Raw genomic sequence first — 24,126 nt, 5'->3', positions numbered from 1 at the left:
TCATGAGGACTAACATTCTGCTGTCCTGGAAGAACACCTGTTACATGTAAGCAACTCTGCTTTCTCCCAGGACAAGCAGGATGGTAGTCCTCACATATAGGTGAATAGAAAGCTACAGGCTGACTCAACAAAGAAGGCCAACCAGCACTCAAATGTGCAACAGGCACAACAACTGTGGTGCTGTTGGCAATAATGAGGCAGCCTGAAATTCACAGCGGGTCGAGGTAGGACGAGTTGGGTTTTTACACTGGGAATAAGTTCCATAGGACAGACTGGCCAAAGATTGAGTCCTGTTTCCCAGCCTTATCGAGACAGTAGTGGGCTGCAAAGATGTGGAGAGAGCTCCACATCGCAGCCCTGCAGATGTCGGCAATCGGTACTGAATGGTAGTGTGCTACTGACGTTGCCATGGCCTTTACTGAGTGTGCCTTCACTCGTCCCTGAAGTGGAAGGCCTGCTTGCTGGTAGCAGAATACAATAGTGTCTGCCAACCAGTTGGAGAGAGTCTGCTTGCCCACTGCAACTCCAAGCTTGTTTTTATCAAAAGAAACAAAGAGTTGGGTGGACTTCCTGTGGGCTGCAGTGCGGTCTAAATAAAATGCAAGCGCATGCTTACAGTCCAAGGTGTGCAGAACTCGCTCACCCAGGTGAGTGTGAGGCCTTGGAAAGAAAGTGGGCAAGACTATGGACTGATTTAAGTGGAAATCCGTTACCACCTTAGGAAGGAATTTAGGGTGAGTGCGGAGAACCACCCGGTCATGGAGGAACCTTGTATAGGGTGAGTAGGTCACAAGGGCCTGTAACTTACTTACCTTGCGAGCAGACGTTATGGCTACTAGGAAAAGTACTTTCTATGTAAGGTGTCTGAGTTCGCAGGAGTGCAGGGGCTCAAAAGGAATATGCATGAGCCATGCAAATACCACATTGAGGTCCCATGCCATGACCGGAGACCATAGAGAAGGCTTAAGCTGCAGTAAGCCTCTCATGAAGCGACCCACAAGGGGTTGAGCCGTTATCGGGGCATCCCCTATACCTTGATGGGAATGTCTCGGGGACCCGGGGCATTCCCCACCAACATTGGTGCCGGGTACTGAGCCTCCACAGATCACTGTGGAGGCTACAGTAATGCCTAGCCTGCCTCTTATCCCTGTTGCAGTGTTATCCACACCAGCCTTTAGGGAAGAATTGGACAAACTAGTCCAACAGGCAGTGCTAAATGCCCTTCAGGGCTTCCATTCGCCACCGGCACCGGCCCCCGCACCGGCACCAGCGCCATCGATGTTCGCACCGCTCCTCGAGCACTTAGACATGCTCATCGGTGCCCTGCCAACTCAACCCCAGCTATCGTATACGCTGGCACCGAGTCGGCCACCGAAACCTCCACAGGTACCGATCCCCATACCCGATTCCTAGGAGGATGAAGAGGCGACTTCCCACCCGATGCCAGATTCCAGGGACCCAGGTCCAGAGGAGGATGGGGGCTCCTCTCCCCAGGCCCTCTTCGCAGGCGGCTCGATGGAAGTTGATTGTGCTGCAGTTTTGGTGCCGGCACCGGGCGGGGACACACGTCGGTGCTGGTGATGATGTTTCCCTCAGTGCTCAGTCCGGCACCGAGGATGATGATGCTGATGCCTTAGATGGGGTCAGTGACGGACGGTCACCTGCTCCATGTTGTTCTTGGTGTGGCATCTCCGATGTCAATGGACACCCTCCGGTCGGTGCAACCTGAACTGGAGTCAATGGAACAGAGTGTTTTGAACCAAACAGGTGCTCCATCTTGACCAGTCGAGCGCAGTGGCCTTTGGGAGTCATTTGTGCACAATTGGGGCACCGACGGCCGTCATGCGAGGGGCCTAAGCACAACAGACATAGATTGTGTGGGTCCGTTATGGACATGCTCCTCGGACACTCTGGGCACTTTCTAAAACTGGTCGCCAAGTCGAAAAATTGGCAGGCAGGCGGTCGGTGACCATTGGCACGGAAGGAATGCCACCAGGAACCGACCACAACAGTGGTTAAAGCACTTACCGAGCATCGAGGGAATGGAGCACGATGGGGGACCCCGGTTAAGGGTAAATTATGAAGACAAACTTCAATTACTTCCATGAGGAAAAAATGTGAGAAATTTCTCACAGAGCTCCTAAACTGCGAAGCAACTTGCTGCGCTGAAAAAAAGAGACTGAAGGGTAACCCCTGGTGTCCACAGGGTTAGTGGCATGCTGGGCATGCTCAGTGTGCCAGTCAAAGTTTTAGAAACTTTGACAAAAGTATTCCGTGACAGGGCTCCATCTGATGATGTCACCCATATGTGAGGACTACCATTCTGCTTGTCCTGGGAGAATGAAGGTTTATATATCGGTATTGCCTATAACGATGGCAACATAATTGTTTAATCTTGGTATGAGGTAAATGTTATTTGAATAATGGACTTTTCCTCCAGGAACGTGTCCAAACCTTTTCTAAATGCAGCTACAGTAATAGCTTTCACCATATCATCTGGCAATGAATTCCAGAGCTTAATTATCCATTGTGTAAAAAAATATTTTCACTTATTAGTTTTAAATGTATTATCTTGTAGCTTCATTGTGTGTCCCCTGGTCTTTGTACTTTTCAAAAGCGTAAACAGCTGATTAACGTTTACTCATTCCTATCCACTCATTATTTGAGAGATCTCTATCATATCTTCCCTCAGTCATTTCTTCTCCAAGCTGAAGAGTCCTAATCTCTTTATCCTTTCTTCATAGGGGAATTGTTCCATCCCCTTTATCATTTTGATCGCTCTTCTCTGTACCTTTTCTAATTCTGCTATCTTTTTTGAGATGTGGTGACAAGAACTGCACACAATACTCAAGATGAGGTCGCACCATGGAGTGATACAGAGGCATTATGATATTCTCTGTTTTATTCTCCATTCCTTTCATAATAATTGCTAGCATTCTATTTGTTTCTTGGCTGCGACTGCACACTGAGCAGAAGATTTCAATGTACTTTCCACGATGACATCTAGATCCTTTTTCTGAGTGGTGACTCCTAATGTGGAACCTTGCATTATATAGCTATAATTTGGTTACTCTTCTCTAAATGCATCACTTTGCAGTTGTCCACATTAAATTTAATTTCCATTTGCATGCCTATTCTCCCAGTTTTACAATGTCCTAAGGCAATTTTTCACAATCCTTTTGCGATTTAACAGCTTTGAATAATTTTATGTCATTGGCAAATTTGATCACCTCACTTATTGTTCCACTTCCAAGTCATTTCTAAATATATTAAAAAGCAGTAGTTCTAGAACAGATCCCTGGAACACTCCCACTATTCACCTTTATCTATTTTGAAAATGTACCATATAGCCCTATTCTCTATTTTCTATCTTTAAACCAGTTGACCGTCCACAATAGGACACTGCCCCCTATCCCATGACTTTTTAATTTCCTAAGAAGTCTCTCATGAGGGACTTTGTCAAATGATTTGTGGAAATTCAGATACACTATAGCAGCTGGCTCACCTTTATCCACATGTTTATTTATGTCCTCAAAAAAGTATAACAAATTTGTGAGGCAAGACTTTCCTTGGCTAAATCCATGTTGGCTTTGTCCCATTAAACTATGCTTATCTATATGTTCAGCAATTTTGCTCTTTATGATAGTTTCTACCATTCTGCCTGACACAGACGTCAGACTCACTGGTCTGTAGGTTCCTGAATCACCCCTTGATCCCTTTTAAAAATTGGTGTTACATTTGTAACCCTCCAGTCTTCAGGTATAATAGATAATGTTACTGATAGTTTAGAAATTACCAATAGCAAGTCTGCAATTTCATTTCTCAGTTCTTTCAGCACTCTGGGATCTATACCATCTGGTCCAGGTGATTTGCTAATCTTTAGTTTGTCAATTTTCTCTAGTACATCTTCCAGGTTCAATGAGATTTTTTTCAGCTCTTCTGAATCATTGCTTTTGAATATCATTTCTGGCATGGGTATATTTCTTACATCTTACAATCAATTTAGTCTCTCTGCTATGGGTTTGTCATCCCTAAGTGCCCATTTTACCCCTTGATCATCTAATGGTCCAACTGACTCCCTCACAGGCTTTTTACCTTGAATGTACCTGAAAAAGTTTTTATTATGAGCTTTTGTTTCCATGGCAAGCTTCTTTTCAAATTCTCACTTTGCCTTCCTTATCAATGCTTTATATCTGACTTGCTAATGCTTAAGCTGTTTCCTGTTTTCTTCATTTGGATGCCTTTTCTATTACTTGAAAGATTTTTTTTTTTAAGATATTTAGATATTATAGCTTCTCTCACTTCACCTTTTAAACATGCTGGTAGTCATTTAGCCTTCCTTCCACCTTTTCTAATGTGTGGAATACATCTGGTCTAGGCTTCCAAGATGGTATTTTAAACAACGTTCATGCCTGAGCTAAACTCTTAACCTTTCCAGTGGCTTCTTTCAGCTTTTTCCTAACCACATTCTCATTTTAGGGAAGTCACCTTTATATGAACATAAGAACATGCCATTCTGGGTCAAATCAAGGGTCCTTCAAGCCCAGCATCCTGTTTCCAACAGTGGCCAATCCAGGCCATAAGAACCTGGCAAGTACCCAAAAACTAAGTCTAGTCCATGTTACTGTTGCTAGTAATAGCAGTGGTTATTTTCTAAGTCAACTTAATTAATAGCATGTAATGGACTTCTCCTCCAAGAACTTATCCAATCCTTTTTTAAACACAGCTACACTAACTGCACTAACCACATCCTCTGACAACAAATTCCAGAGTTTAATTGTGCATTGAGTGAAAAAGAACTTTCTCCGATTAGTTTTAAATGTGCCACATGCTAACTTCATGGAGTGTCCCCTAGTCTATTATCTGAAAGAGTAAATAACCAATTCACATCTAGACTTCTCATGATTTTAAACACCTCTCATGATTTTAAACACCTCTATCATATCCCCCCTCAGCTGTCTCTTCTCCAAGCTGAAAAGTCCTAACCTCTTTAGTCTTTCCTCATAGGGGACCTGTTCCATACCCCTCATCATTTTGGTCGCCCATCTCTGTACCTTCTTCATCGCAACTATATCTTTTTTGAGATGCGGCAACCAGAATTGTACACAGTATTCAAGCTGTAGCAAATTACTCCTACCAAACACAATTATTATATGAAACAAAAAGATATAAAACTAAATAAAAAGAGATATAGTCTAGTAAACAGATAAGGTATAGCAAGGAAGTTTGAGATGTGCAGTGTTAGGCACACACCTCCAGTCCTCTTCTGCTGCAATGGGTGCAAGGCCTCTAGAAGCTGGGGCTGTGGAATTCAAAGCCTGGATCACTTGCTATGACCTCTGGAGTTCTCTTCCAAGGGCTGCTCGGAACAGTATATAGATGAGCCTTCCGGTCCTCTTCAGCTCAAGGGGTGCAGAGCCTCTGGAAGATGAGGTTATGGAGTTCAAAGCCTCAATCGATCGCTGTGACCTCTGTAGTTCTCTGCTGGAGGCTGCTGGGAACAGTATGCAGATGAACCTTCCAATCGTCTTCTACTACATCATCATAGATAATATGTTGAAATCCTTTGCTCTGTGTGCAGCAGTCAAGAAAGCAAATAGAATGCTTGGAATTATTAGGAAAGGAATGGAGAACACAACAAAGAACATCTTAATGCCTCTGAATTGCTCCATAGTGCAACCACATGCTATGCACTGGGTAAAATTTTAAGAAATACGCGCGGGCGTAGATTTGTGCGCGCAGCCCAGCGTGCACAAATCTACGCCCGATTTTATAACATGCGCGCGCAGCCGTTCTCTCCGCTCCCCCCCACCTTCCCCTCCCTTCCCCTATCTAACCCACCCCCAACCCTACCTAAATCCCCCCCATCTTTATTTTGCTATTTACGCCTGCCTATGGCAGGCGTAACTTGTGCACCGGCCAACTGCCGGCACGCAATTCCCCGGCACAGCCGCTGTGCTGGAGGCCTCGGTCTCGCCCCTGAACCGCGCCCCTGCCCCCTTCCTGCCCCTTTTTCAAAGCCCCGGGACATACGCGCATCCCGGGGCTTGCGCATGTCGCCAGGCCTATGCAAAATAGGCTCGGCGTGCGTAACCCCCCTGCGTGCGTAAATCCAGCCAGATTTACGCGCGCAGGGCTTTTAAAATCTGCCCCACTGTGAGCAGTTCTGGTCACCATATCTCAGAAATAGAAAAGATATAGAGAAGAGTGACCAAAATGATAAAAAGGATGGAATGATTCCATTATGAGGAATGACTAGAGAGTTTAGGACTCTTTATGGAGAAGAGACACCTGGGGTGAGATATGACAAAGTTCTATAAAATAATGAGTAGAGTGGAATAGGTAAATGCAAATTGGTTGTTTACTCTTTCAAAAAAATAAGAAGTAAGGGACATTCAATGAAGTTTCTATTTGAACATTTAAGAAAAATAGGAAAAAATAATTTTTTACTCAAGGAATAATTAAACTCTGGAATTTATTGCCAGAGGATGTGGTAATGCTCTTAGTATGGCTGAATTTTAAAAAGGTTTGCACAAACTCCTGGAAGAAAAGTCCTTAAACCATTATTAAGATAGACTTGGGGAAAGTCATTGCTTATTTCTGGGATAAGCAATATGGATTCATGGAATCTATCAATCTTTTGGGATCCTGCCAGGTACTTGTGACCTGGATTGGACACCTTTGGAAAGAGGATACTGGGCTTGATGGGCCTTTTGTCTGACATAATATGGCAAATCTTATGTTCTTAAGGGTTCAAAGAATTCTTTATTCTTAAAACAAAATTCAAAAACACTTATCTTAAAGTGCATATGACTTGCACTAATCCCAAATCAAACTCTTCTCATCTGTGCAATCATATGTTCTTTAAGATATCTGTTTTTGAATTTTTGGTTTGAGAATAAAGTTTTCTTTGGTAGATGATTAAAGGTTGATGTAATTTATGAGTGAGCCTATAGACCACAGCATGGCACAAGGCTTTAGTTATAAATTGAAAGCAGCATATAAGTTATGAAACCACTTTCCTTTGTATTAATAAGGCTATGGCACAGAAATGAGCAGTCAAGGCTTTTTTTTCTTCTTTTAAGTGCTTTATTTTACAGTGCAACAAAAACACTACTAACATTCACTGTTCACACAACACAAATTCAGGCAGCTATGCAAAAGAACTGCCTTCTCCCATTTTATACAACACAAACAAGTCAGCTATTCTTAAGGGGCTGCCCTTCCCTTCTTACTCAGCTCCTGGAGTCCTTGACCTCCCTTTGCTCTTCTTTCAGCCTACATTATATCCCTGGGCCTATACGCAGAATTCCCTCCCTTATTTATTTATTTTATTTATTTAACGCTTTTTATATACCGGCATTCGTAGGACACATCATGTCAGTTTACAGGTAACTGTGAAAGGAAATTACAATGAACGATGAAAGAAGGCTAGCTAGATTATATACGGTCCCCTTAAGGTGGACCAGGTCCAGATAGCTAAGCTTTGTTTTTAAGGAGTTCAGGGGTTCCTGGATATATCTGCTGTCACAAGGTCATTTATTATAAAATCAGATTCCTTCTCCTTTGTGAGAAGCCATATAGATGGTAATATGTAATGATATTTTTGTTATTTAAAGTTTTGGAATTTTGATGAATTCTGATAAATTTATTTAATTTTGGAAGGTTACATTGATTTAATTGATTATCTTTGATGGTTTTTTGGATGTCGTTATGAAGATAAGTAAAGCTGTATGTGGAATTTGTGGTTGGGCTGTTTTTGTTGTTGATTGGGTTGGTTTTATTTTTTAGTTCCCCTGAGACAGCCTAGGAGATGTAATCGTTTTGCTGGAGAGGAAAATATGAACATTACCGAAGAAATATTTGAATGTTTTGCTGGAGCAATTATTTATTGAAGACATGAACTTTGTCGATGCAGTGAAAATTTGAGGAGTTTGGAGTTTTCTAGACATACTATTATGATGATAGTTTTTTCTGGTCAGGGTTTTGACCAGTAATTATGCATGAAAGAGGATTAAATTGTTATTGGGAGGGTGGAATTAATTTAGAAAGAGTACACTACATGTGTGTCCATATTTCATCAGTTTTCCTTGATATTTTATAGTGTTTTTTTATTGGATAGCTTTATTTAGGATTGTATTATATGTGTTTATATGTATTACATATTTATATATTTGTAAAATGTTGTATTTTTGTAGTTATTTTCTCTTGTTTTATGTATATGAATTAACAGCTTTTTTTATTTATTTGATATATTGATACATTTTTGTTATATAAATTAAAACGGATTTTGTATTTATTGTTACTTCTATGTTAAATGTTTTGTATTTTTGACCTTACACAATTGCCCTTTATATTTTTTTGTGAGGCTAAGGTAGGCAGGTAAGTTATCTGGCTACATCTAGTCATGCCAGAGAGTTTATCTGACTAACTAGGACTTAATCCAGCTATATTCAGTAGAATACCTTATTGGCAGTACTCCACTGAATATCCCTGACAATGTATCCAACTAAGGGGATCATTTACAAAGCCGTAAATGACCTATCACAGGTTTAACATGAGATATTTGAAATACCTCACTTTATTTTGCCACCAGTATCACACGTATTACAATGAGTTAATTAGAATTCAAATACATGCTAATCAGCTCATCACTACTTTAAACGAAGCAAATAAAATGATGCAGCTTGCCTTAAAAAACGCAAGATATATTACTTGACTTAAACTACAACGCGAAAGTTGTTGATAACTTCCCTCGGGAGCATCAGTACACATAAGCACTGTGTACTGATGCTCCTTCCTTAAGCTTCCTTAAGGCATGCATGTGTCAAAGCATGCGTATCTTAAAGGGCCCGCATCAGGAAACTGCTCGCAGCGCCCACTTATGACGTTGCCTCTTCAGCCTTACAAAGGGCTCTCCAGGACATTTCCTCTTTGCCTCAGCAACTAGCACTTTGTAGTGCTAGTTGCTACATCCAGCTTCTGCCTTTTTGTTCATGATCCTGCCTTCTCGTTCAAGTACCAGCCCAGCCTGCCTTGTCTCTCCTGCCCATCCTGCCTCCCGTCCTTGCTTTCTCACCTATCTTCGGACTGATCTTTGGATTGTCCTCAGCCTAGACCCTGATTATTCTTGTCTTCTGCCTGCCTATGACCACAGTCCAGACCTTGACCATTCTTGCCTTTGGCCTGCCTCTGACCTTAGCCTGGACTCCGACTATCCTTGTCTTCTGCCTGCCTCTGACCTTTGCCTGGCACTAGACCTTCACTATAGCCATTCTATAAGAGACACTTGCCTAAGATCTGCTGGCCCCCGGAACTCAAGGGCTCATCCTAAGGGGAAAGGGGCTGGTATATTTGAACCTCCAGAACAGTCTCTTCCTACAGGGCCCTCCCTATAAGTTGAGCCAACTCCACCACAGCAACAAGGATTCACAAACTTTACAACATTATTATAAAAGCCACTGAATTTGCATTTGATTTTTCATTCTTACTTCCCATGATGAGTAAATGTACACCAACCAAGCAAGCATAATTGAAAAATGTAAGTAAATTGCTTCTATTGGATTTAAATAAGACACTACATTTTTACCTTACCTACCTGAACTTGCTATTGAGAAGGATATCATCACTGAAGTCACAGCGCTTGAAGAATTTCACTGCACCACTATCCGCATGTGTCACAATAGCATCGTATAAGCCAACCAAAGATGGATCCTTAAGCAGCTGAGAAAAATAGATCATGTCTAAAAAATTTGAATATACCATTTGAAGGTTTAACACTAGATGTTATGCAGGCTGTAAAGTTTGCTTGAATTTGCAGAGAAGATTACAGTTGAATTCTACTAGTAATTATAGAAAATGTTTTTAATAACTTTTCTTCATTGTTGCATGTAAAATATTAATGAAACCAAGAGCTTGTCTGATGCTTGGAGACTGTGCTAAATTCCATTTCCAGGCCTGGCTTCTGCCTCTCAGGTCAGCTGGGATTAGGGATGCTGCACAGGCAGGCTCAGCCCCTGGTAGGAAGTTGCAGGAATCACCCAATGTTGATTCCTAGTGAATAGATTTGGTGCATGCATGTTAAGAATGCCTACATGTTAAGCTATACTTGCATTTTTATTCAATTATTCACAAAGGCAATGTGAAATAGAATTCAAGCACTGAATACAGTTTTGCTTCAATTCTAGTTTATTAAGTGCATACCAATACAATGGAATCTATTTTTATAACACCTTTCCTAGAATCTTTTCTAACACTAATTTCAGAGATATCAGTTCTGTTTCTCATATATATTTATAATGACAGGATTTATTTTTAGTTATAATTCACATTTAAATAAATGCTACTCCAGCAGGGATTCTGGACAAAAAATATGTAACATTGAACAAAAATATTATAAATTCACAATTACAATGAAATACAAAATTAAAACAAATAAAACTATAGTTCAGGAAACATAACATTAAAAAGATATAGGAACAAAGAGAAAAAATAAGAATAAAACAAACTGAGTATTAATCAATAAAAGTTACCTCGAACTCATAAAACTATTAACCAAAACAGCTGTTTTATAGGCTTTCTGAAAAGTCAGATAGTCATCAATAAGGCATAACTCCTTTGGTAAAGAATTCCAGAGAGAAGGACCTTTACATGAAAACATTTTGTCTACTATCTATAAGCCAAACGTCCTTGGCTGATGATGTTTCCAACAATAACTATTAGGAAAATCTCATGTTTCTGACTGAATAATATCACAACACCCGATTCTTTAGGAAGTGAGGATACTGACCATGTACAACTCTGAAAACAAAGAATACAATTTTAAACTGAACCCTAGAGGAGCTAGCAACCATTTAAGAGACTTTAAACTAGGAAAAATATAATCATGCAGTCTCCAGTTATATAATATTCTAGCCACAATATTTAGAATAACTTGCAACTTCCAAAGTGATGAGAATTTAAGCCTGAATATAATGAATTACAGGAGTCTAATCAATTTTATAATTAATGCATGGATAACAGTTTCTAAAAGATTTTTTGAAATGAAAAAGATCATGAATAACATGTTGTTGACTAAAACAAAACTGCACTGCCATTTTAATATGACTTTGAAATAACAGGGTGGAATCTAAAGTAACTTCAAGAACCTATCGACTGAATTTTCAAAGGCTGTCGCTCATAAAAAATGGGAGATACATGCGAGGCCGGACCATGGGTGTGCTGTGGGCATTTTCAAAGACCCATGGACGTGCGCATATCTCCTGGTATTTGTGGAAGAACCAGCTGCTAAAAAAGGGGTGGGCTGAGGGAGGGCTGAGAGTGGGGTCTGGGTGGATGGGCTGTGGGTGGGCCGGGACAGCGCCATTAGGCACTATCCCGGTGAAGCGTGCGCCAGCAGCCGGCCGGCCTGTATAACCTACTACTGTTCCGGAGATCAAGTAAGTTTTGTCATAAAAAAAAAGAAATAGAGGAATTTTAGGGGTCTGGGAGAATGGGAGAAAAGGCAGGGTAGGTAGGAGGTTTAAGAAGTTCCCTTCTAGTCTGCATGCGAATCCGCACTTGGGCGCACATGCATGCACTGATATAAAATCGGGCGTGAATGTGTGTGCAGGTAGGAGATTTTATAACATGCGCATGTTGACGCGTGCAGGTTATAAAATCGGCACGTCCACGTATACATGTTATAAAATCGGTGCACGCCAGGAACCGCGCACACATGGATGCCTATGCGCATCTTTTGTGGAGCAATTGGTTCAGGAACCAACAAGAGAGGGAGCTATTTTAGATTTAATTTTTAGTGAAACGCAGGATTTGGTGAGAGAGTAACAGTGGTGGGCCACTTAGCAATAATGATCATAACATGATCAAATTTAAACTAATAACTGGAAGGGGGACAATAAGTAAATCTACAGCTCTAATACTAAATTTTCAAAAGGGAAACCTTGATAAAATGAGGAAAATAGTTAGAAAAAAAACTGAAAGGTGCTGCTGCAAAGATTAAAAGTGTTCAACAGGCATGGACATAGTTTAAAAATACAATCCTAGAGGCGCAGTCCAGATGTATTCCACGCATTAAGAAAGGTGGAAGGAAGGCAAAACGATTACTGTCATGGTTAAAAGGTGAGGTGAAAGAGGCTATTTTAGCCAAAAAAACATCCTTCAAAAATTGGAAGAAGGATCCATCTGAAGAAAATAGGATAAAACATAAGCATTGTCAAGTTAATTGTAAAACACTGATAAGACAGGCGAAGAGGGAATTTGATATGAAGTTGGCCATAGAGGCAAAAACTCATAATAAAAACTTTTTAAAATATATCCGAAGCAAGAAAACTGTGAGGGAGTCAGTTGGACCATTAGATGACTGAGGGGTTAAAGGGGCTCTTAGGGAAGATAAGGCCATTGCAGAAAGACTAAATTAATTCTTTGCTTCTGTGTTTACTAATGAGGATGTTGGGGAGATACCAGTTCCGGAGATGGTTTTCAAAGGGGATGAGTCAGACGAACTGAACCAAATCACTGTGAACTGGGAAGATGTAGTAGGCCAGATTGACAAACTAAAGAGTAGCAAATCACCTGGACCGGATGGTATGCATCCTAGGGTACTAAAGGAACTCAAAAATGAAATTTCTGATCTATTAGTTAAAATTTGTAACCTATCATTAAAATCATCCATTGTACCTGAAGACTGGAGGGTGGCCAATGTAACCCCAATATTTAAAAAGAGTTCCAGGGGTGATCTTGGTAACTATAGACCAATGAGCCTGACTTCAGTGCTGGGAAAAATAGTGGAAACTATTCTAAAGATCAAAATCGTAGAGTATATAGAAATACATGGTTTAATGGAACACAGTCAACATGGATTTACCCAAGGGAAGACTTGCATAACAAATCTGCTTCATTCTTTTGAAGGGGATAATAAACATGTGGATAAAGGTGAACCGGTAGATGTAGTGTATTTGGATTTTCAGAAGGCGTTTGACAAAGTTCCTCATGAGAGGCTTCTAAGAAAACTAAAAAGTCATGGAATAGGAGGCGATGTCCTTTCGTGGATTACAAACTGGTTAAAACACAGGAAACAGAGAGTAGGATTAAATGGTCAATTTTCTCAGTGGAAAATAGTAAACAGTGGAGTGCCTCAGGGATCTGTACTTGGACCGGTGCTTTTCAATATATATATATAAATGATCTGGAAAGGAATACGACGAGTGAGGTTATCAAATTTGCGGACAATACAAAATTATTCAGAGTAGTTAAATCACAAGCGGATTGTGATACATTACAGGAGGACCTTGCAAGACTGGAAGATTGGGCTTTCAAATGGCAGATGAAATTTGTTTGTTTTCCAGCCTTCGGCTACTTCTCTCCCTTATTTTCTATATAGTCCCATCCCCAGCACCTGTTTGATGTTTTTTCTACCTGCAGTTCTGATGTAAACCGGTATGATGTGACCACTAATACCGGTATAAAAAAAAGCTTTAAATAAAGAAATAAATGTGGACAAGTGCAAGGTGTTGCACATAGGGAAAAATAACCCTTGTTGTAGTTACACGATGTTAGGTTCCATATTAGGAACTAACATCCAGGAAAAAGATCTAAGCATCATAGTGGATAATACTTCAAAATCGTCGGCTCAGTGTGCTGCAGCAGTCAAAAAAACGAACAGAATGTTAGGAATTATTAGGAAGGGAATGGTTAATAAAACGGAAAATTTCATAAGGCTTCTGTATCGCTCCATGGTGAGACCGCACCTTGAATACTGTGTACAATTCTGGTCACCGCATCTCAAAAAAGATATAGTTGCGATGGAGAAGGTACAGAAAAGGGCAACCAAAATGATAAAGGGGATGGAACAGCTCCCCTATGAGGAAAGGCTGAAAAGGTTAGGGCTGTTCAGCTTAGAGAAGAGATGGCTGAGGGGGGATATGATAGGGGTCTTTAAAATCATGAGAGGTCTTGAACGAATAGATGTGAATCGATTTTTTACACTTTCGGATAATAGAAGGACTAGGGGGCATTCCATGAAGTTAGCAAGTAGCACATTTAAGACTAATCGGAGAATTAATTGTTTTTCACTCAATGCATAATAAAGCTCTGGAATTTGTTGCCAGAGGATGTGGTTAGTGCAGTTAGTGTAGCTGGGTTCAAAAAAGGTTTGGATAAGTTCTTGGAGGAGAAGTCCATTAACTGCTATTAATCAAGTTTACTTAGGGAATAGCCACTGCTATTAATTGCATCAGTAGCATGGGATCTTCTTGGTGTTTGGGTAATTGCCAGGTTCTTATGGCCTGGTTTGGCCTCTGTTGGAAACAGGATGCTGGGCTTGATGGACCCTTGGTTTGACCCAGCATGGCAATTTCTTATGTTCTTATGTTCTTAACCTTTATGTTTCTAATTTCACTGGCAGACAATCCTCTCAATTGTTAAAAAGATAGGAAAAATGGTACTGAAAACCTCTGTTTTTCTGAGGATTCACTTTCACTTTATTAGCCTGAAGCCAATATATAATCCCAGTTCATAATATTGTTGTAGATGATTAGCATATGATATAAACTTAACACAGAAGCCCTAATAAATGCAAATATATATTAAATAAAATTGGAGATAATAAAGCCCCCTGGAGAGCTCCAAACCTGAGTGTTCAGGGAGAGACATTTGCTCACCAATCTGTACGTAAGGAGGATAACTTTGAAACAAGCACAAGCGCACCCAAATGCACTCTCACTATATAAAATAATATAAAACTACTCAACAACATTTCATATATCAAAAAGTATGTGGAATGTATTTTAAACATAGCCGCAAAGGTTTTGACTTATCTGGCCATGTGGCAACAAATACCCGGCTAAGTAGCGCTGTTTAAGACTTATCCAGGTAAGCAGCTGGATAAGTTAAAGAAAATTGCTACTTAGCCAGAAAAGACAAGTAAGACAGACAAATAACTAGTATTTGAAGACTTATCTGACTATCTTACTTATCTGGCTAAGTTGCACTTTTTAAGACTTATCCAATTAAGTGGCAGATAAGCCACTTAGCTGGATACATCAAAATTTAGCTGGATAAGTGGCAGACATCTGCTATGTGCACCTATTTATGATCCCAATCAGGAAATGTAACTCACAGTGACCTCAATGTGATCAGAGCTGGGTCAGAAAGGAGCAAGGAAGAAGTCAGAAAGCAGAACCAGTCATGGTCAAGCATTTTTTTAACCAGCCTATCCTAGCTAGCATTGCTTAGATTGACATTGACTTCCTCCTGTTTTATAACCAACTGAAAGATTTGAGCATTTGCATCCAGGTACAATTTTAAAATTACTTCTCAGCTGGATCTTACAGAGAAAGGTTGCATGTTTCTGATGCTCTGTCTGACCCAAAGTAAAACTTTTTGAAAAGAAGGAGAGTGAGAAGAATTTAGAACAAAAGGGATTTGTTCTTCACTGCTGCTCTCACTGAGGTACATTTTAAGAAACAGCGCGTGCGCATGCTTTTGTTCGCACACCAGGTGCAAACAAAAGTACGCTAGATTTTATAAGATACACGCGTAGCCGCGCGTATCTTATAAAATCCGGGGTCGGCGCGCGCAAGGGGGTGCACATTTGTGCACCTTGCGTGTGCTGAGCCCTGCGCGTGCTGCCCGTTCCCTCCACCCATCTGCACCTTCCCCTCCCTTCCCCTACCTAATCCACCCCCCGCCCCTATCTAACCCCTCCCTACCTTTATTCTAAAAGTTACGCCTGCGTCCGGCAAGTGTAACTCGCGCGCGTCAGCGGGCTGCTGACGCACCATCTCCCGACCCGGGGGCTGTTCCGGAGGCCTCAGCCGTGCCTCCGGAACGCCCCCAGGCTGGCACCACGCCCCCGACACGCCCCCCCCCCCAGCGAAGCCCCGGGACTTAAGCACGTCCCGGGGCTTGCGCGCTCCGCCAAGCCTATGCAAAATAGGCTCGGCGCGTGCAGGGGGGTTTTAAAAAGGTTACGCACGTACCTTATGCGCGTAACCCTTTTAAAATCCGGCCCACTGTGAGGATAGCATTCAAAGATGAACGTGCATGCCCATGAATGTATGCAGATGAGCACATGCACGCAAGCACACATATTTTGTATCATGCACGCAAATGTATGAACTTGATACAAAATATGCATAAATAGAACTAGACAATTCTACATGCGCTTGCGCTTGCTTTTTGGGTGAACCATGCACATGCATGTACATGAGCATGCTTCTGTGAAGATGGCACTTCCAGTTTTTCAGGGGCATGGAGAAGAAAATGCCACTATGAGCCAGGCAGCCCAACTTCATTACCAGGGACGTCGCCTGTCTAGTGTTCCTAGTAGTGGAGTATGAACGAGAGCTGTTTTTGATCCCTGGAGTAAGGAGGAATCTCCAGAGGAGCTAGCTGGCCTTTACTGGGCGCGTCACTGGACCTTTAACAGGAAAGTCCATACCTATGTGGGGTAAATATAATGGGCCAGATTTTCTAACATGCACGCTGCCCGATTTTATATGCACTATGCCCGATTTCTAACATGCACGCTGCCCGATTTCTAACATGCACTATGCCCGATTTTATAACATGCGCGCATGTTATAAAATCCGGGGTTGGCGGGCGCAAGGGGGTACACACTTGTGCACCTTGCGTGCGCTGAGCCCTAGGGGAGCCCCGATGGCTTTCCCCGTTACCTCCGCTCCCCCCACCTTCCCCTCCCTTCCCCTATCTAACCCGCCCCCCAGCCCTACCTAAATCCCCCTCCTACCTTTGTTGTCTTAGTTACGCCTGTCAGCCGACTACTGGTGAGCGATGCTCCGGCACGGCCGCCTTGCTGGAGGCCTCGGTCCCACCCCCGGACTGCCCCCGTCCCTGCTCCCATCCCCTTCCCACCCCTTTTTCAAAGCCCCGGGACATACGTGCGTCCTGGGGCTTGCGCGTGTCACCGAGCTTATGCAAAATAGGCTCGGTGCGTGCAGGGGCACTTTCTCGGGGTTATGCGCGTAAGTTACGCGCGCAACCCTTTGAAAATCTGCCCCAATGTGAGTAATGGGATAAGTAAAGTAGTGTACTGGGATCATATAGGGAGATTTTGAGGGAGTGGAGATAGGTATGTTTATGCATAGGGGCAGTAGGGGGGCTCTGGGGGGAGGGGGTAGATATGGTTGTGCATGAGGCAGTAGGAGGGCTTGGGATGGGGGTAAGTTATAATTGTGCATGGGGGCAGAAGAGGGTTTGTAGGGGGATAGGGTAAGTATGATTGTGCATTGAGGGGTATGAAGAGGGCCCAAAGTAGTTACCATTTAGCATTAGAATAAATAGGTATGTATGGATACCGTAACTGTTATACATTCCATTAATAGCTAAAGACGGTAACCTTTAAGCAGGTGCACAGGCACACATGTTCGCGCATTCGTCAGCCCACACCCAGGGACATGGTCATTTTATAACATATGCACGTACATATGCGCATGTTATATAATAGCCTGAATGCGTGCACATATGCATGTCATTTTAAGTAAATATATGCCTATGCGCATAAATGGGAGGATTTTAACACGCACACAAATACCATTGCTAGTTTTCCCAGTTCATTCCCATTTCGCCCAGGTAAGGGATAGGACTTCTGTTATGATTTCACCTGCTACACAGCCTTATCGTACCCTGATTATGATGCCTTTCCACCAGCAGAGGTGTCCTCGGAGCGCTGTTCCATTCTATCCCCATCAGCGCCTTATGGCTCATCAAGCTCAGCCTGTGGTGCAGCCTTCTGGCCATCAGGAGTCTTCACCAAACCATGTCTCCAGCCTTGCCAAGCTCCTCTCCTTGCCTGCACCACACCCAAGCACCAGCCCTACATAACCCAGGCTTGCCAAACAATCCTTGCTTTTGCATCAAGATGCCCTTGGCTCCTTGCCTTAGGAACTGTTGCCTTGCCTATCCTTGTTTTGCCTTGCAGCCTCTGAGCCTTCTTGCTCCTAGCCTTGCCTTGTGGCCTCCAGGCCTTTTCACTCCTATCCTTGCCTTGTGGCCTAAGGGCCTTCATGCTCCTTGCCTTGCCTTGTGGCCTATTTAGACCTTCCCCTGACCTCTGGCCTATCTAGACCTTGTCTTGCTCTGTGGCCTATTTAGACCTTTCCATTGTCTTGCCCCTCAGGGCCTTCCCTGCCTAACACTGCCTTCGGGCCTTTATGCTCCATGTTGTTCTTGTCTCACCCTGTCCTGTCCTATCTTAGTCTAGCTCTTATTCCAGTCCTTGCCTGCACTCAAGCCTCAGTTCCAGTCCTCGCCTGCACTCAAGCTCTAGTTCCAGTCCTTGCCTGCCCTTAAGTCTCAGTTTCAGCCCTTACCTCCACTCTGCTCCTGTCCACTCCTTGCTGTAGTCTTATGAGCCTGGCCAAGCCTTGCTCTAGCCTTACCATCTTGTCCAAGCCTTGCTCCAGATTCACCATGATGGCCTGCCACTGCAGAAACCTGCTGGCTCCCATAATCCAATTGGCTCAACTTGAGGGGGAGGGGGCTGGTTAGGCGGAATACCAGTTTTAGCCTTGCCTTGCAGTCCTGTGCCACACTGAGGGCAGTGTTCCCTACATCCAACCAGGTCCTGAGCCTTAACAACTTCTACACCCCACTAGTTTAAGAGCCTCCTCTGTAAGTCACGACCCTTAAAACTCCACATTTTTATCTTTATTTTATTACTTACACATCCTCCATAGCAGAAGTAAAGTTACGCGGCAGGGGACGCTAATTTGAAGTTGAAATCCAGGAATGCCCATGTCCTGCCCAGACCATGCCTATTCCCCATTCCTTTTTGAAATTTTCATTTGTGCACGCAGTGGCTTGTACTTGTGTGGCTTTTAAAATCCGCTCGACGTGTGCCGGCCCCTACATATTCATATATCTTCCGGTTTTGGCCCGTGTCTGGCCTTTAAAATTTACCTTTTAATGTATATTTGCTGCCAATGTCATACTATAGAACAAAAATAGTAGGCAAAATTTACAAGGAAGGACGGAAACCTATAGTCACAAGTATAATAATGTGTAAATAAGAGGTGCTACTTTTCTGGGATATGAGAACCATTCCTTGGTGCTACCTATAGGACTGCAAACCTATTTTGAAGGCATAGATTTGGGTCCTTTGCATGGTTCTTGCTACTCCGCAAAGATGCCTCCTGTATGGAAATGGCAATTTCCACTGGCTGCACTGCACAGCAACCTTACTAATGACCTGGAATATCATGGCCCTTTAAGGAGGCTGCGTGTTGAGGTATACTTTTGGTGCTGGTGGCATCACACCACTTCTATGTACATTAACAGAGTGCAAAGAGCCATACTTCTCACTTCAGATATCCATAGGATACATTGGGGTTGAGGTAAAAAGACCTGTGCTGAAATAGTCACAAAATTCTGCACATATTGGGGCGGATTTTAAAACAATACGCGCGCCGGTACTTTTGTTCTCGCCACCAACGCGAACAAAAGTACACCAGATTTTATAAGATACGCGCGTAGCCGCGTGTATCTTATAAAATCCGGGGTCGGTGCACGCAAGGGGGTGCACATTTGTGCAACCTGCGCGCGCCGAGCCCAGCGCGGCCTGCCTGTTCCCTCCGAGGCCGCTCCGATTTCGGAGCGGCCTCAGAGGGAACTTTTCTTCGCCCTCCCTTCCCCTACCTAACCCACCCCCCCAGCCCTATCTAAACTGCCCCCTTACCTTTGTCGGCAAAGTTACGCCTGCTGAAAGCAGGCGTAACTTTGTGCGCGTCGCTGGCAGCCCCGCTCCGTCCTCCGGTCCCGGGGGCGTGGTCCGGAGACCTCGACCACGCCCCCGGGCCGGAGCCACGCCCCTGGGCCTGCCCCCGAAATGCCGCGTCGTTTCGGGAACGCCCCCCGGACACGCCCCCTCCCTCCCCGTTTCGAAAGCCCCAGGACTTACGCGCGCCGGCGGCCTATCCAAATAGGCGCGCCGGCGCGCAGGGGTTTTAAAATCCGCCCCATTGTTTTTAGCATGTGTGGCAAAAGTAGTCACTTCCACAGGATGTAATAAGGGGATGGCATACAAATTAGATATGCATAAAAAAAATGCACAAAAGACCAAATACATGTGCCAATGCCCGCATAAAAGCCTAGATGCAGAAAGCCATGGGAAAAAAATGCACTAAAATAGGTCTGAGGTTCCCAAGAATCTTCTTTGGGGCCAAAACCTTCCATATCAGAAGGTATTCAAAAGTCTTGCCTCTTTTGTGAACATTCAGAATCTCTTTGATCTTGATTTCTAATTCGTCTTCTGCAATGGTGACAGATGGATCTTGAGATTTGGTAGAATCTTTCAGAGTGTTGTTGATGGTATCAGCAGCAATGTGTAGAGCTACTGTGGACATCACTGAGGAATTCAGTGGAAGTGGTGATGTAGAAGAATGTCCAAAATCAACTTCTAAAGATGACTCTCCAGTAGATGATGCTGGATGAGGGATGGTAGTATTTAGCAGTAATAGCTAACTGCTATTGACGCCACTGTGACTTCAACGGAAGTGGCGATGTTAGGGTACATCCAACCCCACTTCTAATGGTAATTCTTCAGTAAGAAACGGAATGAGATGTTAACTTCAGCAGCAATTGCTTAGCTGCTATGATGTCACTGAATCTTCAGTGAAAGTGGTGATGTTAATGAATGCCCAAAGCCCACCTCAAGTTACAATAGCTAACTGCTATAGACAATACTGTGACTTCAACGGAAGTGGCGATGTTAGGGTACGACCTACCCCACTTCTAAAAGTAATTCTTCAGTAATGTAACTGGATGGAGTGTTGACTTCAGCAGCAATAGCTTAGCTGCTATGACGTCACTGGACTTTCAGAGAAAGTGACGATGTTGGGGTACGTCCAACCCCACTTCTGAGAGTAACTTCTTCAGTAATGTAACTGGAGGCGGTGTTGGCTCAGCAGCAATCTAGCTTAGCTGCAATGGACGTCACAGAACCTTCAGTGGAATTGGCGATGTTGGGGTGTGACCAATCTCACTTTTAAGGGAAACTTCTTCAGTAAATGAAGCTGGATGACGTGTTGAATTCAGCAGCAATGTAGCTTAGCTGCTATGGCAAAAACAACACAGGGACACCCTTATGCCGTGGAAAGAATTTTTATTAATATAATCTGTTACAGAGCCCAACTCTGGATGAGTTTCGCCAAGATGGCAACCTTTTTAGCCATCAATGGAGTTAGTCCCAATGGTGAGTCTTTTTGAGAAAGACTAATTACTCGTTGACAGTATTTGCTCCTTTTTCCCTGTTCCTATTTTTTCTAAAGTAATAAGAATTTCTCAAAAAACAAATCAGCAATTCCTTTAATATAAAAATAGATTTATCAATCGAGAGGGTATGAATGCCATTTGTTGGCTGAAATGAAATGAGTCAGAGATATTTGAAGTTTAACTATGATCAAAAAAAGATTTTTTAATAAAAAATTTTTTAAAAAAGATTTTTCCATATTTCTGTAAAATATGGTTTTGAGAATGTAAAATAGCAACCTTTTTAATATTTATATACAAAATCTGCTTTTAATATCTATTGGATATGAATAATCTTATAACCATAGCAGGTATATGCCTAAGTTGGAATTCATCCAAGATAATACCATTGCTTTGTCTCGCTGTAAAATCTGTTTCTGAATATTTGAGTTTGCTTTCATTCAGTTTTGATTATTTGTTTTTGTTTGTATATTTAGGACCTGTCTCATTTATATCTGTTGCTACATAAAAGACTATTTATGTGGCATCAAACAATGAACAAATAGAATTTGAGGTAAAAGATTCCAATTTTTTATGCTTTATATGTATGCTTTATATGCATGTTGTCCTGTTGACAGTCCTTATTTTAAATTGAGTATATGTTTGTTGGCTAAAATGAAATGAGTCAGAGATATTTGAAATTTAATTATGATTAAAAAAAAGATTTTATCATATTTGCATAAAACATGTTTTTGGGAGTGTGAAATAGTAAGCATCTGTTTTTAATAATTAATTGGATATTAATAATCTTTTAATTATAACTATGGAAAGTATATGCCCAAGTTGGAGTTTATTCGAGATAATACCATTGCTTTGTCTCGCTATAAAATATGTTTCTGAATATTTGAGTTAGATTTCATCCATCTTTGAAAATTTGGTTTTTGGTTTGTATGTTTAGGTCCTGTCTCATATATATCTGTCGCTACATAAAAGATTACTTGTGTGGCATTAAATAATGAACAAATAGAATTTATGGTGAAAGATTTATGCTTTTATGGGCGGATTTTAAAAGCCCTGCTCGCGTAAATCCTCCCGGATTTACGCGAGCAGGGCCTTGTGCGCTGGCGCGCCTATTTTCCATAGGCCGCCGGCGCGCGCAGAACCCCAGGACGCGCGTAGGTCCCGGGGTTTTTTGAAGGGGGAGTTTCGGGGGCGTGTCGGGGCGGGGCCGAACCACGTGGCGTTTTGGGGGCGGGACGCGGCGTTTTGGGGGCGGGCCCAGGGGCGTGGTTTCGGGCCGGGGCGTTCCGGGGGCGTGGCCGCGCCCTCCAGAACCGTCCCCGGGTCGGGTCTCGGTGCACCAGCAGCCCGCTGGCGCGCATGGATTTACGTCTCCTTCCGGGAGGCGTAAATCCATGGATAAAGGTAGGGGGGGGTTTAGATAGGGCCGGGGGGGTGGGTTAGGTAGGGGAAGGGAGGGGATGGTGAGGGGAGGGCGAAAGAGAGTTTCCTCCGAGGCCGCTCCGATTTCGGAGCGGCCTCGGAGGGAACGGAGGCAGGCTGCGTGGCTCGGCGTGCGCCAGCTGCCGAAAATCGGCAGCCTTGCGTGCGCCGATCCAGGATTTTAGAGGATACGCGCGGCAATGCGCGTATCTTGTAAAATCCAGCGTACTTTTGTTTGCGCCTGCTGCGCAAACAAAAGTACGCCTGCTGCGCAAACAAAAGTACGTGATCGCGCTTTTTTAAAAAAATCTACCCCTTAATGTTTTATATGTATGCTTTATGGGGTAGATTTTAAAAGAAGCGCGATCAGCCTACTTTTGCTTGCGCATCAGACTCAAGCAAAAGTACGCTGGATTTTAGTAGATACGCGCGGAGCCGCGCGTATCCACTAAAATCCTGGATCGGCGCGCGCAAGGCTATCGATTTTGTATAGCCTGCGCGCGCCGAGCCGCGCTGCCTCCCCCCGTTCCCTCCAAGGCCGCTCCGAAATCGGAGCGGCCTCGGAGGGAACTTTCCTTTGCCCTCCCCTCACCTTACCCTCCCTTCCCCTACCTAACCCACCCACCCGGCCCTGTCTACACCCCCCCCCTTACCTTTGTCGGGGGATTTACGCCTCCCGGAGGGAGACGTAAATCCCCGCGGGCCTGCTACGCGCCGGGCCGCGACCTGGGGGCGGGTACGGAGGGCGCGGCCACGCCCCCGGGCCGTAGCCACGCCCCCGTACCCGCCCCCAAAACGCTGCCGACACGCCCCCGGAACGCCGCGACGACCGGGCCCGCCCCCCCGACACGCCCCCGACACGCCCCCCTCCGAGAACCCCGGGACTTACGCGAGTCCCGGGGCTCTGCGCACGCCGGGAGGCCTATGTAAAATAGGCTTCCCGGCGCGCAGGGCCCTGCTCGCGTAAATCCGCCCGGTTTTGGGCGGATTTACGCGAGCAGGGCTCTGAAAATCCGCCCCTATATGTATGTTGTGTTTTTTGATTTTTTTTAAGCAGATTTATTATTTATTAATTGATTAACTTTTATCAATTTTATAGCCCCTGATGCAGCCATCTTGGTGAAACTCGGCCGGAGTTGGGCTCTGTAACAGATTATATTAATAAAAATTCTTTCCATGGCATAAGGGTGTCCCTTTGTTGTTTTTGCCTTGGCTACGTGGGATCGCCTTCCAATTTGTTTTATTGGGCTTAGCTGCTGTGGACGTCACAAACTTCAACAGAAGTGGTAATGCTGGGGTACGTCCAAAACCCACTTCTGGATAGATCTTCCGTAGAATTGCTGGAAGAGGTGTTGAATTCAGCAGCAATCTAGCTTCTATGGACTTCACAGAAACTTCAACAGAAGTGGCAATGCTGGGGTACGTCCAAAACCCACTTCTGGATAACTCTTCCGTAGATGAAGCTGGAAGAGAGAG

At 43.6% G+C, this 24,126-nt stretch overlaps 1 protein-coding gene across 3 annotated transcripts in view; it reads right to left on the bottom strand.

The window, feature by feature from the left end:
- The window catches only part of LOC115095247, a 392,965-nt gene that overhangs the window by 230,755 nt on the left and 138,084 nt on the right, over positions 1 to 24,126 (bottom strand). For all 3 annotated transcript variants that reach the window (XR_003857731.1, XM_029608666.1, XM_029608667.1), the window contains one exon: positions 9,599 to 9,723. Coding sequence is in view for 2 of the 3 variants with exons in the window: in XM_029608666.1 (XP_029464526.1) it covers positions 9,599 to 9,723 (125 nt within the window). In the remaining variant the exon portion in view is untranslated. The remainder of the gene's footprint in view (positions 1 to 9,598; positions 9,724 to 24,126) is intronic.

This window comes from Rhinatrema bivittatum, chromosome 7 (genome assembly GCF_901001135.1).
Source record: "Rhinatrema bivittatum chromosome 7, aRhiBiv1.1, whole genome shotgun sequence".
NCBI lineage: Eukaryota > Metazoa > Chordata > Amphibia > Gymnophiona > Rhinatrematidae > Rhinatrema > Rhinatrema bivittatum.
Note: the sequence above shows the minus strand (reverse complement) of the source record. Positions and strands in the feature narration are given on the sequence as shown.